We start from the raw sequence: 20470 nt of genomic DNA on the forward strand, positions 1-20470 counted from the left end.
TCTGCATCCCGAGATGTTCTTTATTAATTTCAGCCAGGTAATTCTTGGTCTTCCAGGTCTTCTTTTTTTTCAGTTGGAAAAGTATTGATTAGGATGTTAGGAAGTCTGTCTGCATCCATGCGTACAGTGTATCCAAACCATCTCAGTTGTTGTTTTCTAATTTTTTCTATTATTGTCTTTTTATACAATAGTTCTTGTCTGACTGTGATGTTTGTTTTCTTTTCTATCCAACTTGTTCTATTTATTTTTCTTAAGCATTTCATTTCAAATGCCAGCAGTCTTTTCTCCTCTCTTTTTTTAACTGTCCATGCTTCTGCTCCATAGATGACTGTTGGTATAATTATTGCTTCATATAATTTGATTTTGGCTTGTTTAGATATCTTGTTTGTTTTCCAGATTTTCTGTAATTTTCCCATGGTGGTCCATCCTATCGCTATTCTGTGTTTGATTGTTTCGAGTTCATCTATTGTCTCTGTTAGTTTTGATCCAAGGTATATGAAGTTGTCTACTTGTTCTATTTGTTCTCCGTTTAGGGTGGCTGAGATGGTAGTTCTGTTCCTCCCTATTTTCATCACTTTTGTCTTTTGTATATTTATTGTCATGTCATATGTTTTACAGGTTTCATTTAGCTTGTCGATCAACTTTTGTAGTTCATTTGAGGTTCTTGCAAGAAGGACGTGATCATCTGCATATTTGATATTATTTATGTTTAAACCATTGACATTGATTCCAGGCTCATTGTCTATTGCTTTCTTTACAACTTCTTCTAGATATATGTTGAATAGGCATGGGGATAATGAGCATCCTGGCATTATTCCTTTTTGGATCTCTATGGGTTCTGTTGTGAGAGTGTCCTTTTTAATTATTGCATTTGTCTTAGAGTAATATTTTATCAGAAACTGTATTATATATTTGTCTATTGCTTTTTCTAGTAGAATTTTGAGAAGGATTTCTCTGTTGATGTTATCGAAAGCTTGTTTAAAGTCCACAAAACAACCACACTCTTCTTTAATTTCCAGGGATGACCTCTTGTTCTTCCATCACTATCACACAGCTGAAACATTTCCCCTGCATCAATCCTATAAAAACCTTTCAGTAATTTAAATGTTTCTATCATATCCTTTCTTCTCCGCCTATCAACCAACCTCTGCAATCCACAAGCTCTCAATCTATCAATGTAGGGATCATTTTTTACATCACTAACCAACTTAGTCACTCTTCTCTGAAACCTCTCCACAGCCTCCTCATCTCCAAGGAATCCAGGTGACCAGACCTGAGCACAGTAATCCAAATATGGAAGTATCAACACTTTATAAAGGGGAATAACCTCTTTATCTCTGGATGTCAGTGTGTTCCTCAACAACCAAGTAATCCTATGTACAATCTTGGACACCTTAGCAATGTGTCCTCTGAACTTCATCTCCTATCTACCAACACCCCTAATTCCCTAGCCTCATCAATCTCTTGGAGTACTGTTTCATCAATGTAGTACACAGCTGGTAATCTTTTAATCCCAAAATGCATGACTTTACACTTTTCCACATTGAACTGACATCCATTACTTTTTTCCCATTCTACCAGCTTATTTAAATAATCCTGCAAACTTTCAACATCAGCTTGATTTTTTATTGCGCTACCAAACTTTGTATCATCAGCAAACAACTGAATATCTCCCTGTAAACCATCCTATATCATTTATATACAAATTAAACAACAATGGCCCAAGCACAGAGCCCTGAGGCTCTGTGCTTGGGCCATTGTCACCTGCCTCATCCTGGACTCGGCTCCTCCATACACCACCTGGTATCTCTCCCTGAGCCATTCTCCTATCCATATCACCAATTTAGTATCCATTCCCATCTGCTCCAATTTGCATAACAGTGTTCCATGGAGTATCCTGTCAAAAGCCTTAGCAAAATCCAGAAGTACCACTGTGTAGCCAGTTCCTTTGACCAACTCACATGTCATTCTATTATGAAAAGTTAATAGATTGCTAAGGCAGGATCTACGTTTAACAAAACCATGTTGGCCTCTATAGAGTATCATATCCTGATCCACCCATTCTTGAATTTTGTCTTTAACCAACTTTTCCAATACTTTTACCACTACTCCTGAGATGGTGATTGGTCTGTAATTAACTACCGCAGTTTTTGAGCCACCCTTATGCAAAGGATCCACTTTGCCTAACTTTCACTCCCTAGGGACCATACCAGAGTTCAAACTTAAATTAAATATCCAAGTAAGAGGGGTTGACAATTCATTTGCACTTTCACGCAATACCCGAGCTGATATTCCATCTAAGCCTATAGTAGTGTTTGCATTTTAATTTTGCAATATTAAATACCTCTGATTTCTTAGCTTCATTTCTCACATTAGTTATTTCTACAGTTACAGAGATATCCTCACTTGGGTGATAGACTTTTGAAAAGTGATCATTCAGTAACTCGACTATTACATCTGATTTTGTCACCTCAATATCATCAGCACCCACTGAAGTTATCCTTCCGAAGTCATTCTTCCTTTTATTTGCCACATAGTGGAAGAACTCTTTGGAATTACCCTTGATCTCTTTGGCTAAGGTCTTCTCACAATCTGATTTAGCTTTTCTTACTATGCTGGTAACCTTCCTAGCTTGAGCCTTGTACTGCTCATGGGTGTACTGATCGCCTTTCTCCTTTTAAATTTTCCATAACATTTTCTTTTTTTTTGCAGGTCAAGCTTGATACCACTACTCATCCATCTAACACCTGCCTTGTTTGACTTCCTGACCATGGGGACACAATCTGATATTGCTTTCCTCAGATACCTGCTTATTTTATCCCATGCACTGTTAACATCTTTCCCCTGCAATATGTTCTGCCATGAGATGACTGCAAGCTCACTCCAAAGCTTGTTATAATTGCCTAACCTGTAGTTCCGTATATACCCCTTCTTAATAGAAAAATCCACAGATTTTGCAACCTCCAAAGTCAATACCACATGATCGCTTTTACCAATTGGAGGTAACGAGGACACCTTACTTATGCATATATCCTCTGAACCAATAACCAGGTCCAACATTCTCACACCACGTGTCCCTTCATTTATGTGTGTTTCAAGTAATTATCTCATAGAAGATGTATGAACTCCATTTCCTTTTTGCTACATGATATTTCCTCCTTCCAATTTGTATCAACTTAATTAAAATCCCCCATAATAATCACTAAACCTGCACTCATTGCACTAATTTGCTGATGCATGAATTCAATATCCCCCCCCCCCCTGTACTCCCTGGCCTATAGCAGCATCCAACTGTATATTTGGTTGCATTGGTCACTATTTCGCATCAGACCGCCTCAAATGAACTCTCATTCACATGTCTATCATCTTGATATACTACTTTCTTTGACTGCAACACATCAGCTATCCTCCTCTCCCCTGTTCTATCTTCTCTATCCTCCCTGAAAATACTGTACCCATCACATTCAATTCCAGTGACCACATCTTCTACTGACAGCCAAGTTTCACTAATGCCTACAACTTTTGGTGAGATTGCACTGACTTATGCCAAAAATTCTTCTCTCTTATTTCAAATGCTTCTTGCATCAGTATACAAAAATTGCAGATTCCCTCTAGATCTTGTACCGGCTTTAGAACTGATATATAAGTCACTAATTTCAGTAGTCCCATGCCGATTTTTATCCCCTCTCTTCTGCAATTTATTTTGTGAATAAGGATCAATAAATATACAATCAGTGCTAAAGTTTCTCTCTCTTACACTCAACCTTTTCAATATTAGTTTCTCTGCCCAATTACTTTAGCTTGTTCAGATCACTTATGCCCTTCCATGTTCAGATGCAGCCCATCTCTAGCATACAACTGTCTTTTTCCTTCAAACACACTCCAAACATGAACAAATTCCAGACCTCTTTTTTTCCACATTCTTGCAATCATATCATTTATTATCATCGCTCATCTACTTAACTCATAATTGTCAAAACTAGGCAGCATACACACTATCCTCCCATTGACACTTTTCCTCTTCACAATATCTAACAATGTTCTTAAATCTTTTCCTACCCAATTTATACCACCACTCAGGTCATTTGTACCCACCATAACTATCATCTTGTCTGCTTCATGCCCTTTCTTTATTGCTAAAGCCACTCTTTCTATTGTCCCACCAGCCAAGCACTCCTCATGCATACCACTCTCCATACCCTTAATCATAGAATCACCATATATCTTATCACTCTAAACTTCATTCAACTCCACACAAGCGTCACTCATGGACTCATTTTCTATGCTATTCAGCATGACTCTCCCAGTTTCATTACTCAATGCTCTATTACTTACCCCCCTCACACACACTCTCACGACATCTCGTTTCTTCTAGGGCTCTTGTGGTTTTATTTTGTTGACTCCCAATCACTCCCATACTATTTATTACTGCATCATTCACCAAAGACTCACCCATACGTAATCCTGTTCTAGTTACTTCATCTGAAGTAATCTCTATAGTCCTAATTTCTCTGTTTAACACATTAAACTCAGTTTTAACTTCCAGTATCTCCTTACTGAGCACTTCCAATTCCTCATGCAGAAGATGAAGGCCATTTTTCATTTTCATGAACTCCCGCCGAAGTTCTTCTGCTACGGTCCCAATGTCAGCTTCCATTCCTAAACGCTCCAGCCTATCCTGACACTTCTCACATACGTCGATATTTTCGTTCTTCTCATTTAGCCAGACCGACCACAGATCCTTCATATTCTTTGGTGCATACATGTAGCAGTTTCCACAATGCATCCATTGCGAAAAATCTAACGCTGAGCCAGCCTTTTGTGTAGAAGTAGAAGTCCTGCGCGCCGCTGACGTTTCTTATTGGACACCATCTTTACACGTTGAAGTAGTGAAACAAACGGCAGTGAAAACACAATATATACAACACAGTTCCAAACAATAACACCACTGAAGGACACTTGTATCTAACCGATGCACAACTGCAGCACAATTTGAGACAAAAAGCCACACTATATTTAAATTTAAAAACACATTTTCTAGCCTAACTAAACATGACCGACACATTCACCAAGGACACTAGCGCCACCCATTTGACTGGTCAACACTTACACATCCCCCGCATGGAGCCAGACCACGAATTCAAACATTCTGAAACTTCAGAGATTACAGAATAAGTGCCTGAGGATGATTCTAGATGCCTCTTGGTTTATTTGAAACTCCCAGATCCATCTATAATTTAATATCTCTTATATCTTTTCCCTTCTCCATGATCTAGCAGGAAAGTTCTTACCATGCCAGCAAAGGTTGGTCGATTGGTAGAGCCTCTGCTGCTAATGGCTCAGTTAAGCAAGCTTGAGCGTGGTTAGTAGTTGGAAGGGGACCAATCGTTCGATGCTGTTGGCACACTTTCCCTCGATGAGTCTTTGGACTCCCTGGAGGTGTCAAATAATAATAATAATAATAATGACAAGCAATCCCAAACCCAAGGCCCAAGTCAATCCTACATCCAGCTGAACACAGCTAATCTCACTGCCCTCACAGGGCGAGCTTAAAGTTCAATAACACTCCATTCAAAGATTTTCCTTCACAAACAAAGAGGAATATGAAAAGCATTATATGCTTCACCCATCAAGCCAATAACGTTCTACGTTCTGAACCTTGGTATCCTTCCAAATGGAGATTGCAAGTAAACTCCCAAAAAAGCACAGCCATGCTCTTCACTAGAAGACTGGTATCTCCTATATGAGACGTCTTCCTGTTTAATACCAAACTTCCTTGTCAGACAGAAACCAAATATCTCTGTGTAATACTGGACAAAAGACTAACTTTTTACCATCATATCAAGGCCCCATGTGTAAAGGCATCTAAAGCCATCGCCCAGCTCTACCACCTCATTAATAGGAACAGCAAGTTAAGCAGTTTTATTAGAATTAAATCTTCTATTCCAGCTGATGATTCGTCCTATAATCACTTATGCTTCTCCAGTCTGGAGCCATACCTCCAATACTAATACTCTCAAATTGCAATGTGTGCAAAACAAATGTTTACCAATGATTCTGAACACTCCATAGTTTGTCAGACACGTTCATCTTCATCGAGACACAAATATCCCTTATATATACTCTTCCTTACAATGTCTAGCAACAAAGTTCTTCCTAAAGACGTCTACTCACTCCAATGAACTGGTTCAGCAAGCTGTCAAGTATGATGAAACGGGTCTATTCAAACACAAAAGACCAAAAACCATATTAATTTCCTGTAATGATGCATAATCTCCATGCCTCTTCAGGGCGAGCAAACAGCTTATATATTTTCCCCTCACTGTATCCTTATCAGATAGCAGGGAACATAAAAAGCATTATCTTCACCCTTGTAATCAGTTCTGTTATGTTATGTTAAACCTTGGTATCCTTTCTTGGTCAGGCTCCCAGTGATGATATTTAATGATATTTTTCTTTGAGTTTTGCTTTTGGGCAGTAGAGAGTTTCTACTTAGCAGCAGGCTTTTCTCTGTTAATGATTGGGGCCACCACTGAGTTTTCTGTTCAGGAGTAATGACTCCAGGTCAGGAGTGATGAGTTTGGTGGTGATCCTTTGTGGTCACTTATTGAGAGCAGTTCTACTCTTTGATAGGGTGAGTCTGTCACTGGGTGGAACCATCACTGAGTAATGGGTTAAATGATCCTTCAGTTCACTCATTGATCGGATAATCTAAGGGATTGTCTGAGTTTTGGAGAAAGCTTACACTTGAACATTAATGATGTTCATCTTTGGCCCTGCTTTCTTCCTGGGGAATAGAGAGGTTCTGATCAGTGTCAGGTTTTTGCCTGTTGCTGCTGAGTTTCATGCCTTGGCATTAGTCAGGTCAGAAATGATTAGTTTAGAGTAGTGATCTGTTAGAGCAGGCATGGGCAACCTTTCCTAGTTTGGGGGCCAAATTATCATTCTGTCTCCGAGACAAGGGCCAGACCAAATTATTAAATAAAATAAATTAATGTTAAATGAATTAACACAAGTTGCTACTTTATATTTCATTTATTTATAATAAATGGAATTTTTTATAAATTCCATTTATTATACTTGCTTTGGTTTAAAGCTCTACATAAATTTTATAATATAATGAATGACATAACAATTTAATGTGAAGATTGGCCTTGTACTTCAACTTCGAGGCTATCAATATTGACGTTAATATTACTTAAGGATAACCGCATAGAATTTTCAAGGTTTTCATCGTTATTCTTGTCCGAATTTTTGATTTATTGTATTTCATCTTTTAAAAAAACTGTTCACACATATATGTGCTGCCAAAAAGACAAATGCTTTTTCTTGAAAATTCACATAAATTTGTATATTTTTCTTCCACCAAAAAAAATTTATTCCGTCAAAGCAATGTTGTTAAATTGTGATTTTAGCACTAAATCCACCTGAAGCTCAATAAGTTCTGTAAGTTTTCTGGCACATTATTTACATCAACATCCATTGGACGAGCAAATATAGTGAATGTGGAGTCTTTCTTTTTGAAGTCGGCAAACCTTGTATCAAATTGCTCTATTAGTTCCTTCAGTTCATCTCCATAACAATTATGAGAGATATTTTTATGAGTTGCTAGAGTAGGAAAATGATAACAATTTTTAGCTCTTATCTGACTTTCCAACAATCTTAGTTTATTACAAAAAGCTTTGACATGTCCATGTAGTTCATGAACCAATTGTCCTTGTTTTTACAATTTAAGATTCAGTTCGTTTAGGTATCCGGTGACATCTACAAGGAATGCTAAATCACACACTCACTCATCATCTTTTAATTAGTTAATTGTGTTTCCTTTAAGTCCATAAAATCTGCAATGTCTTGTCTCAGATCATAAAATAGTTTTAACATTTTACCTTTACTCAACCACTTCACTTCACAATAATAAGACACATCTTCATAATCCGAAAATAGGTCTGCCAAATACTCCTTAAATTGACGGTGATTAAGTGCACGTGACTTAATAAAGTTAATACTGGCTACTACAACTTCCATAACATTTGTGAATTTAATCGATTTTGCTCACAGATTTTGTTGGTGGATAATGCAGTGAAAATTTGTTAAATTTTCTGGATAGATCTGTAGTTCTATTGCTCTTTCATGAACTATTCCAATAAATTCCTTCTGTGCACCAACCATTGTAGAGGCTTCATCAGTGCATATGCCAGATAATGAACTCCATTTAAGCCCAAATATCTCGAAGACTGTGTTGACTGTTTCAAATATATCTTCACCGGTAGTTGTTCCTTTTAACGGCTGAAGGGCCAATGATTCTTCTGGGATGTTGAAATCAGCATCAACTCCTCGAATAAATATTGCTAGTTGTGATGTATCGGAGGCATCGGTGCTGTCATCCAAAGCAATTGAAAATGCTTCCAATCTAGCAATCTTCTCTTTTAAATTTTTTTTGATATCATCAGATATAATTTCTATCTGTTGGACAACAGTACGTCTCGACAAACGAATATTCTCGAAGTCTTTTTTCTTTTCAGGACATATTATACTTGCAACATCCAGCAGACATTCATTGATAAATTCTCCTTCACCAAATGACTTAGAATGCTTAGCAATATTTTTGCTTACCACAAAGCTGGCTTTGGCAATGCTGTGGTGCTGCGTTCTTTGTTTGTTGAACATTTGCTGCTGGGTATCCAAGTTCTTCTTCAACTTCTGTATTTCATCTTTTTGTAGTTGTCCATCAATTTTTAGGTGATCCACATGTCTCGAAGTAAAGTGTCTCTTCAAGTTATATTCTTTGTTGACGGATACAGATTCGTTGCACAGCAAACATACAGGCAAACCTTTATTCAGAATAAAATAATAATCCTCCATCCAGTTGTCTTGAAAATGCCGATTCTCTGCATCTACTTTTCTTTTTTTTTTTGCAATAACCCCTGACATTGTCCCAAATTTATAACCGATATTCAGAACTGCCAAACAAAACTGTCTTCTACACCGCAGGCACTGAACAGAACATAACATCAACGCAGGCACCGAACAGAACATAACATCAATGCAGGCACTGAACAAAGCACAACACCAACACAAGTACTGAACTGACACATTGTAACACGTTCACGCACGCCGCTAGTCAAAGTGAGAAAGAGACCTTGGTTGGAGAAAACATAGTCTGTTTTGCGCAAGTCATATGACGTCAGCTTAATGTGAGTTAGTAGAACATAGCATGTTTTCTCCCACCATGACTCAGACAAACTTCGCTGAAATAGATTAGGGCCAGATCAAAAGAAGTAGAGGGCCGGCCCGTGGGCCAGGGGTTGCCCATATGTGTTTTAGGATCACTGACATTTAGATCTATAACTCGAAAATTTTTTGAGAGTTACCTCCACATATTAACAGAACCTCGACAAAAGTTGAAACTGGTCTGGATAGTAGCCCTTCTCATAATGCTTAGCATTATACACATCTGAAAGTGAGGTGTGCTTTGCATTATTATTATTATTATTAAGAGAGACCTCCAGGGACTCAGATGAGATGGAAACAACATTGTATTGCAGATTGAACAAGTTTATTTACTAGAATATCTCATCTCCTATTTATAAGCTGTGGTGATTGTGGTGTAGTTTTAGTGTAGTGATATTCCTGCTGATTAAGCTAGGAGATGTTAAAAGTTTATTTTTCACTTGGTTAGACTATAATAAATTTAGTGTTTAATCCTTTATCCAAGTGTGAGCAAACAAAGTTTGTGCCTGAAAGTATCTTCAGGACTGGGGTAAGGTAGTACAACACCAGGCAACTCGTTGCAAAGGTGGACCAAGCTAACATCATTCCTATCTCAATATCTCCCATAATGCAAAGCACATCTCCTTGTAGATATGTATAATGTTATGCATTAAGGGAAGGACCACTACCCAGACTAAACTAAATTTATTATAAGCTAGGAGACCCTTTATTGTAACTCCAAAATAGCACCAGAACTTCTGTTGTTCCTTTGGATGTCATCTTTCTGTATTTCATATGATGCTGTGGTTGTGCGAGTAGAAATCTGTCTGAGAATTAACAGTGTAATGCACAATGGCACATATAAGAATTGTAAAAGAATGATTTCAGGAAATAAGTGTGCATTATGTGACTGTGAAATTGGGGAAGAAATAGTACAAAAAATCGAATACAGAAGGAGCATTTCTAATTATGATTAATGTTTGGCCATGTACTCATGGGTTTGTGAAAAACAAGATAAATAAACACTGTGTAGATTTAAACAAGATCACTGATATATAATTCCAAGGTATTTTCTTCTGAATTGTGATTGTTTCTCCACGTTTTTTTTCCTCTCCTGAACTAGATTATCTTTGTCACTCACTTAATACTTTACTTTTCTTTAAAAAATATCCAACTTCATCATCAAGTTTTTAAATACAACCCAAAATATCTTTAAATCAGATAGAATAAGTTTTTTCATCCTCTTTTCGATAACCATTTGTGTAATGCATTTGTTTAAATAATGAAAAAGAGACTAATAATGAAAAAGTAATGAAAAAGAGACTACGTATCTGATGATATTTATGAGTATGCTTTCTTAGATAAGAATCACTAAAATATTATAAGTTTTATGCTTTATCCTCTAGGATCATGAAGACAAATGTGACTTTGTTAAACTTCAGTGTGAGTATTGTGAAGCCAAAGTGAATCGCATGAATTATGAGGATCACGTGTCCAGCAAATGTTCAAAAAGAATGGTGGAATGTTCCTTTTGTGGAAAAGAGGTGCTGATGAAGTGCCTAAAAGTAAGTTAGTAAATTTCTAAAAGAAAATAAGTTACTAATACAGAAAACTTCTGTATTAGTAAATTAACTAAATTGCAAGGTGATGAAAATTTCCAATGAATTGTTACATCCCACGAAACAGTGAAGACACTATGGAATAAAATAAAAAAAATGGAATATATGAATCAACTGATTTCATGCTACTGTTCTTCTAAACTGCGATCATTTCCTAAAAATTTATTTTCTCTGCCAAACTAAATTTATTTTATTCTTACTCTTCAGCTATCAAAACTCTGACACTTTTCATCAATTAGTTAAATCACTAAAAAAAATATTCCTCTCAAGCTGTTAGCAAAACCACTAACAAAATAATTTTCCTGTCAAGCTGTTGAAAGAGATATTGTATTTTTCTGTAGACAGTGTCTACTGAATGTAATGAGTGCTCACTTCACTAAAATAAGATATATCAAACAGATTTTCCGTCATGAAATATTTCATTATATGGAAGGTGGGGAGAGGGCATTCATGGAAGCTGTTTGTTTGCAGTTATGAAAGGGATAAGAACTAAGTTTTTCTCTCACAGAGCAGTGAGTGAGTAGAATAGTTTGCCTTTAGGGGTAGTGAGTGCATCTAGTGTGAATGAATTTAAGAAAAGGTATGACAGTTAGTTTCGGTGATTTATAACCTCCCTTGGTGATTTATAGCCATGATAATCATAATGATATAGAGGCTATATCATTATGATTATCGGAGAACTTGAGGTCTCAGATAATCATATTGATAATAATGTTTAATTCCTTCATATGTCATTTTTTAGAGTTAGCTCTTTACTTTTAAAATGTATAATATTGAATATTTTATACTTTTTACTTTATTGAACATTAAGTTGCTGAGTAAACAGCTTTTTTCTGCTTGAAGCACAAAATGTTAGCTGTTTCTAGTGTAGTTGAAGAAAAATATGTCATTTCTACTTTCTTATTAAAGAAGGAATCAAATTTTTCATAATTTCCAGAGAATGTGTGGAAGGTATGGTTAAAAGGGTATACATGGAAATTAAATTTGCTTTAAATTAAAAGAAAAGAAACTGAAAGCAACTTCTAAAGTGTTCTTCATCATTGACAATATTGAGCACATCATTCAACTTCTGCAATAATTGAAATAAATAAAAAAATTAAGGAATGAGGTTACCATTTGCCTAAAAAATGTACACTATTGTTAGTTTTCTTTTCTATTGTAAACTGGTTTCTTTCATGTAGACTATTTAGGTGACAGAGGAAAGAGCCTAATGTGTCTGGGCCATGAGGCCGATGAGAACACATCATCTATATAACTTAGCCAGATAGGTGGTTTGAAGGACAGATGAGTCTGTGGCTCAATTTTCAAAAAAAAAAAAAAAAAAATCAGCTAACGCCTTTTTATTCCTGTATATAGGGCAAGGCCCTATATACAGGAATTAGATAGTTAGATAGGGTTGAAAGGGCAAGGCCATTTCAGCCCTATCTAACTTTCGGAAACACTGGTACCTAATCAGAGATAGCTGGCACAAGGCTATCACTAATTAAGCGGCACGCAGTGAAGAGAGACGGCTCAACAAGTGCTGCCATCTCGTGGTCCCTAACCCTAACACTCGTATTTAATGTCTGAAATAATGTGGGTTCTACGGTCGATTTTCTTGAGTTTACGGGATGAAAAACCCAAGTTTCTGGAAGAAAAAGCCTGCTTGCCTGTGCCAGAGATCGACTAACTTGGGAACCGGTCGAAAAAAGGCTTATAAAAATTTCTTCTAGTCGCTGACTAGATTCAAAACCAAGAAGTCTCCTTTCATGCGGTCAAGCGCCATGGTGTGCAAACACCACATCCACTGAGCTACACAGGCTCTCAGCTCATTTTTCAATGTTTTTTTTTATTTTTTTTTTTAACCCAAGTAAAAATTGGCAAGTAGGATGAGAGAGGAGAATCAATAGTAGAATAGTAGAAACCAAGAAAAATATTCAGAATCAATGACAAATTAAAAGAGATCTATGTTGTCAGAAGGAAAAACATTTTTTTAGGAGTGTTAAGGTTCAAGGGAATACTGGTAAACAGGTGATATCTTCTCCTTTACTGTATACAGAAAACACTCACACAGCCAGATACACTTCTCCACCTCACACATGCCTCAACAATATGGTGCCATTAAAAGTCTAACCAATGTAGCCTACAATCTTCATTCCAGTGAAACCTCTCTTTCAACACTTCAACCATATACAACAGTTCAGACTTAGAGCTAAGTCTGAACTAAGTTATGTTTATCTATGTTTTTCCGTGAAGTCACTTTAACAAAAACTAAATATACAACTGTATATGTATGCCCCTTGTTCATTGTACTTGTTATGATAAGTAAGCAGATTGCTAAAGCATGATCTTCCTATGCTGGCCATCAAAGAGAATTTTGCTGCTGTCAACCCAGTTCCGAATCCTTGTCCTCGCTAGCATTTCCAACACTTGATCATAACTCTAGACAATCAGATTGGCCTATAATTTGAAGCCTTAGTCGTATAATCAGGGCCGTATTCATGGGTGTGCGAACTGTGCGGTGGCACAGGGCCCCACAAAGCACAAAAAATTGAAAAAATAAATCAATTATTTTTTTTAATTATTATATAAATTAATATTGAAATTATTGTATAAAAAAATATATGTATATAATTTTACAACCAACTATTGTTGTTATAGTAAGCGAAATAAGATTGTAGCACTAGAGCGATAGTATTTGAAAGTACTCTAAGAATACAGGGTGTTCGGGATAAATTTGACAGTTTCGTAAGGAAAAAGAAAATCTTCTTTGTATCTATTAAATTTAATGAATTGACAAAAAAACATTACAGGCAGAGTTAATTACAATACTATCAACAAGATTTACTCAAAATAACCACCATTAGCATCGATCACAGCTTCAATTCTGCTTCGGAACCTCGAACAAGCTGATGCTACAGTCTCCCTGGGAAGAGCCGCAAAAACTGTTTTAATTTTATCCATTAACTGGGCTTTTGTATTACTGGAAGTGCGATTGGTGTCTTTTTCAACTGCGCCCCATACAAAATAATCCATGGGGTTAAGGTCTGGGGAGTTTGGAGGCCAAACATTTGGACTGGTGAAGTCGTAGAAATTTTCAGACAACCATTTTTGACTTTTCCCAGAGGTGTGGCAAGGGGCCGAATCCTGCTGCCATACATACAGCCTACCATTGGCTACCCTTGTTATCCAGGGCTTGACTACAGTTAGCAACTCCACGAACAAAGCCCGAATTCCAATGCCAGGGTTCTTCAACACCTGTTCCTGCAGATTTGCGAGGAATTCTGCTGTACGAACGCAATCAGATCGTCTGCTAGGGATCTTTCTTCTTGCTACATCCTCGTAGTCACCATTGCAAGTCTCTAGTTCATTCCTGATTGTTTTTACTGTATTCAGGGAGCATTGGGCAGCAGTCGTAATATCCTTATTTTGATGGCGGGCACGAATCATCATGATACAAGTTATTCTCTTCCATGATTCAGGTGGGTTCCAGCTATCCATCCTTTCTGACATCTTGTATATGAATGAAGAAGGGTCCAAACTTTTAAATGAAGAGAAGTGTGTGTTAATACATGTAACTTACGGAAAAATATAATTAATTATAAATATGTCAAATTTATCCCGAACACCCTGTATATAACAATATCGTACAACACAGTGTTAAATAGGGAAAAGTGCATTTTAAAACAGGTGTTTTTAATAATTGTAAGAAGTTTTTTTTATTTTAGTTTATGATTTTATGAACAAGTAAGCATATACACGTACTGTCATGGCAATTTTTTATGTGACATTACTTGCAAAACATCTTAAAAAATATATTTTGTAAACTGGTTTTAGGTTATCCGACATCAAAATTTTTCTTCAATTGCAGTTTTCAATCTATATTAGATTTATTTATTTTCTAATATTATCTATTTTAGATATATTTTATTTATCAAGTAAGTAATTTTGTTTTAATTTATTAACTTATTTTATAATTAAGTCTATCGTAATTAATTCTAGAGTATGACTAGTCATGAGAGAGATTATTATGGAAAAAAATACCCAAGTGGTCATGAAAAACGAAAGCAAAAACAAGAAAAAGAAGCGGCTGAGGAACATCAAAGAAATTCACTGTTTAAATTTATGAAGTTGAACTCATATTTGTTCAGATATATCAGTTGATAACGGGAGTTTTGAAATTACTACAAACAGTTCTTCGGCTTCAACATTAATTAATAATGAGAGTTCTGAAATACTCAAAGGAAGCAGAGAACATGATGTTTGGTCAAACAGTGAGTATTGAAGATCCTAAAACTGAGACACCAGAGGAAGGTGAACTATTTACTATTGATGATCCAGCAGCATGGCCCAAAATTTTGAACAACACAACACTAACACAAATTATACAATGTGGTCCACCGTCTCCTCCAACTAAAAATGATTTTCCAAATGATGACAACAAGAGGTGTTTTTCCACAGCTCACTATGTTAGCACAATTGCAAATGGAGAGAAGCAAAACAGAAGATATCTTGTATATTCAAACTCTTCCAACTCTATTTTTTGTTTTTGTTGCAAATTATTTCTTCTGATGATAATTTTTAATCTAATAATGGCTTCTCTGACTGGCGACATGTAAGTGAAAGATTAAAGTCGCATGACGAAATCCAGTGCACATGAAATGCATGTATTCATGAACACAAATGGAATGTAATTTAAAAAATCACAACACAATTGATCAGGCAAATCAAAATGTCATAAAATTTGAAGCAGAACGGTTAAGAAATGTTTTAAGATGAATAGTAGCAGCAATTCTTTATTTATCCAAACATAATTTAGCTTTTAGAGGTAATTTTGATACTTTGTACACAGCCCATAATGGTAATATTTTTGGAATCATAGAATTAATTGCAGAATTTGATCCACTTTTAAAAGATCCATTCAATGCGATGTTCGGGAAAAAAAATTATAGGTAAGAAACAAAATTCGCATCTATCACCCGTTGTGCAAAATGAATTAATTGTTGATATGGGAACCAAAATTCACAAAATATTGTAAATATGATGCGACAGGCAAAGTACTATTCAATAATTCTCGATTGTACTCATGATGTTAGTCATCAGGACCAAATTTCAGTAATTTTTAAATTTTTATATATATTTGAAGCAGATATTGAAATTCGTGAACACTTTTTGATGTTTTTAACAACTAATCACACTACTGGTAAAGGTATATATGAAAATATAAAATCACTTTTGAATAAATTAAATCTTAAATTGTCAGATAGTAGAGGGTAAGGGTGTAATAATAGAGTGAATATGACATGAGTATATAACGGAGTCCGTGCTTACATTTTAAATGAAAATGAAAAGGCATTTTATACTCCTTGCACCTGTCATAATTTAAATTTGATTTTAGGGAATGTCACAAAATCATCAATTATAGCAATAATTTTTTTTAATGTTATACAAAAAATATATACATTATTTGCTGCCTCAACTTCACGTTGGGATATGTTAAAGAAATTTGTTAAACCATTAACTCCAAAACCATTATGTGATACAAGATGGGAATGTAGAAAGAATCAGTTAGAGCTGTCTGTTTTCAAATTCCAGGATTTTTAAATGGACTAAAAGAATTATTTAAAACTGCATCAGATAATACTATCAAAGTAGAAGTGGTTTCAATATATAAAAAAATAGATTCATTTGAGTTTATACTAAGCCTTGTAATTTGGTATGAGCTTTTGTCAAAATTTAATTTAGTAAGTACAGTATTATAAAATGCAAAAATTTCCATAGACGTAGCAACTAAGCATATTAAAGAGTTAGCGCAGTACTTTGAAGAGCAGAGAATGTCAGGATTTGATAGCTATTTTGAGATTGCTAAAGAACTCTCAAATCTATTAGAAATAGAAATTAAATTTAAAGAAAGTCGAGTACATCGAAGAAAAGTATTTTTTGATTATGAGACGCCTGATGAATCACACATAGGTGATAAAGATAATTTTAGGATAAATTTCTTTTTTGTAATTTTAGATACCGCTCTACAATCTGTCAAAAAAAGATTTGAATTGTACGAAATTCATGAAAAATCATTTGGATTTCTTTATAATATGAAATTAATAAGAAAAATGACAGAAAATTAATTAAAATTTTGCTGCAAACAGCTGTATCAAAAATTAAATACAGATATTGATGAATCTGAATTTTACAATGAATTAATTATTTTTAGAAATATTGTCGCACCCATTATTATTTTAAAATTCATCATTGCAAATAATTTGTCAGATATTTATCCAAATATTACTACAACATTTAAAATATTATTGACTAGTCCAGTTACAGTCGCATCAGCAGAAAGGTCATTTTCCAAATTAAAATTAATAAAAAACCTATTTGCGATCTTCTATGTCTCAAGAACATTTATCATCCCTAGCAATAATATCTATAGAGTATGAAATTGCAAAAAATTAGAATTTTGATAGCATTATAAATGATTTTATTGATAAGAGCATTAGGTTAAATAAAGTTTAATATATTAAGATTTCTTTTAAATCTTATAAGTTGTTATACATATATTTCATTCTTTATAGTAAAAATTGATTTTTTTTTCATATTTTTATATTATTATTTATATTATTAAATAAATCATTGTTCTGGCATATTTATGTGATAATGTGTACTTACATAATAAAATAATATATCATATACATACAAACATTTATTTTTTAACTAATTTTTTTCCCTTTACTTAAATTGATGCTAAAGAGCATATTTGTTTATTGATGTGCATAAATATTTTTCATATTTGATTTAATTAATTAACAAGATATTCGTCTATTTAAAATTTCCATAAAGGTTACTAACTTTAAGGGGCCCCGCTTTTCCATTTTGCACAGGGACCCGCAAAATGTAGAAATGGGCCTGCTTATCATCCCCTTTATGAAGCAAAACAATTTGGCTCTCTTTCCATTCCTTTGAAACTTGGGCCATTCTAAGACTCATTAAATACTTCAAAGGCATTTTTGGGCCAATCTAAGACTCGTGTTAAAAAGTAAGTTAAATACTTTGTAGGTATTTTTATCAAATAGGTAACTAACAGTGAATTCATGAAATGCAAGAATATCTGTCACTTAGCATATTTATGCATCCTTATACAAAATGACTCTGACCTGAAGATGCTCAATAGGCTTCTTAATCCCACATGTGTTCTGCACATACCTGCAGAACAAATGAACAATCAAATTCATTCAGAGCAGCAAACATTGCGATGCTACTTAAAATAACTTTTAAGTAGCATGTGCAATGATTAAGAATAATTGCTCTCCTTAAACTGGAAAACTTACAAATCCAATTAGAATTATTTTGATTTACAACAAGATTATGTTCAAAAATCATAAAACATAATTACACATGAAGCTGTAAATTAAATTTATGCAGAAAAAATGTTGAATATTGTATAATGCTCTCATAGATATTAGAGTGACAGTTATTATATTTTATCTTCTTTAGGACCATCAAGATGACTGTAAGTTTGAGAAGCTTGAGTGTAAGTATTGTTCTGCTAATGTGAATCGCATAAATTATGATGATCACGTGAATGTCAGATGTCCTAAGAAGATGGTCAAATGTTCCTTTTGTGGGGAAAATGTATTAATGAAAGCTCTGATGGTAAATCAAAATAAATATTTATTCAATACCAATATAAAATGTTTTTATACCTGGCTATCCTGATCCTTAATAAAATAATTTGTAATTGGAAAGTGGTGGGGGTGGATGAATTTCCAATAATCTAATGGTTTTGTTATATATGATGCATAAGAAACATATTCTTTATATAGAAACATTGAAATCAAAGGGGAAAAACAACATGTTGTTCCATATCTTTTATAATAATCATAACTCAGTCAATAAGCTGTGAACCCCAGGGAAACACTCATGACTCTCCAACCTAGGGCCGTTACCAGGTTAGATCACGCTCTGAGGCAAACAATTAAATATCACTTCCTGCTGAATTATAAGGCAAAAATATAAGAAACTCTGCAATTGCTATTTTGTTTTTATCACAAGAGAAACATTAATGCAAAACGATTACATAATAATATTAATTAAATGTTTGCACTACAGGGATATCACCCAATAAAACTGTTTATAAGCTCTTCTAAATTTAAATTATAAGCTATGTAAGACTAACCAATCTTTCTTGGATCATTGCTGCTCACAAATAATTTTTAATCAGTTTAAGCTTGGAAAAACTTCTTTCCATTGCTAACAGTAATTGTTATCATAGCGACACCATCTACTGTAATATGGCTGAATGAGCTCCCTTATTAAGCTATGCCATGAGGCAGGCTGCCTCTATGCTACACCCTGTCGTTGGTACTGCTCCAACCATTAGGTCATTGATTGAAAACCTACTACCAGTATGGGAATTTGTGACTGTCTTAAGGTATCAGATAATTTTTATTGTCTAGCATATGACCACCCTGCTCGTTGGAGATCTAAGGTGGATTAAAAAAAGTTCTGTTTTAATTTATTTAGTGGACTAAAATTATTTACCATATATAACTATTATTTAGAGGACTAAAGTAGTTTCTTCGGGATTCTGCTCTGTTTAATTCAGAGTTGTTTTTTTTTTTGGCTCAACCTCATGCAGTGTGATTTGTGTGTTGAAACTGACTCTTTGAAAGTTCTATCCCTCTCAAAATATGAGACTTGAGAAGAGCATAAGGATTTATTTGGTGTTCCAAATTAAGAAGTAGAGTATTGTCTGTTGAAGTCTCTTAATGCTGGGGATGCTAGTACATGAGGTTGAATGTCAGGATGATACCAAAGCAATATAACCTACTTACAAGTTGATTATACTAGTTAACTATTCTTATTTTCTAACCAGTTTGCATAATATATTGTAATATATATTGTACAATATACAGTATACTATATAGCAGCATTTCCCAAATTTTTTCTATGACGGAACCCTTCACAAATCCTGATGTTTTAATGGAACACCTTGGTTAGAGTCGAGTATCATCAATCTCATATTCAATGTAAAGCTATGCACACACTATTGCTGAAGCAGGCTGTATCGCATTGCAAATATGTGACAGCGCACTACAGGTGTGCCAGGCTACATCTCATCGCATTGACCTTGCTTGTGACTGCAAGTTTCCTAAAACAGATAGCTCTGTACTTCACTTCATACTCAGAGTTGCTGAAATCGCGTGTGGCTGAGTCAAGGCCAGCGCATGCTGGCCTTAATAGCACAATTCACAAGGAAAATGAGAAGCTCCTGATTTTCAAACATGTTTGAACTTGTTTCAGCATTTAAAACCATTCCAGGCTCATATTAATTTTGATAATTTTTCACGGAACACTTATTCACTTTCCACAGAACATCAGTGTTCTGCGGAACACAGTTTGGGAAACCCTGCTATATAGTATAATATTTTGAGGCAGTACAAGATGAATAATGACAATAATCAATTACATGTAGAGTATGAAAAACAAGCCAGGAGAGAGACTCAGTTAGTAAGGAAAACAAAAGTGCAGTATGAGAGAAATTGGTAAATCAGGCAAAGAAAAGAAAAATCCTAGAGTGTTTTTTAGAAATGTGGCAAGAAGAAGGAAGAATGATCATGGTAAGATGATGTTAATGGATGAAAATGGTAGAATGGCAACTG

General features: G+C 34.9%; 1 protein-coding gene across 5 annotated transcripts in view; it reads left to right on the forward strand.

The window, feature by feature from the left end:
- Window positions 1–20470, forward strand: part of LOC150106115 (uncharacterized) — a 171668-nt gene that overhangs the window by 61422 nt on the left and 89776 nt on the right. For all 5 annotated transcript variants that reach the window (XM_090394488.1, XM_090394490.1, XM_090394491.1 and 2 more), the window contains 2 exons: window positions 10617–10775; window positions 18303–18461. In XM_090394488.1, the coding sequence (XP_090250614.1) occupies window positions 10617–10775; window positions 18303–18461 (318 nt within the window). The remainder of the gene's footprint in view (window positions 1–10616; window positions 10776–18302; window positions 18462–20470) is intronic.

This window comes from Typopeltis vanoorti, chromosome 6 (genome assembly GCF_054136105.1).
Source record: "Typopeltis vanoorti isolate ZY-2024b chromosome 6, IOZ_Tvanoo_1.0, whole genome shotgun sequence".
In the NCBI taxonomy this organism is placed as follows: domain Eukaryota; kingdom Metazoa; phylum Arthropoda; class Arachnida; order Uropygi; family Thelyphonidae; genus Typopeltis; species Typopeltis vanoorti.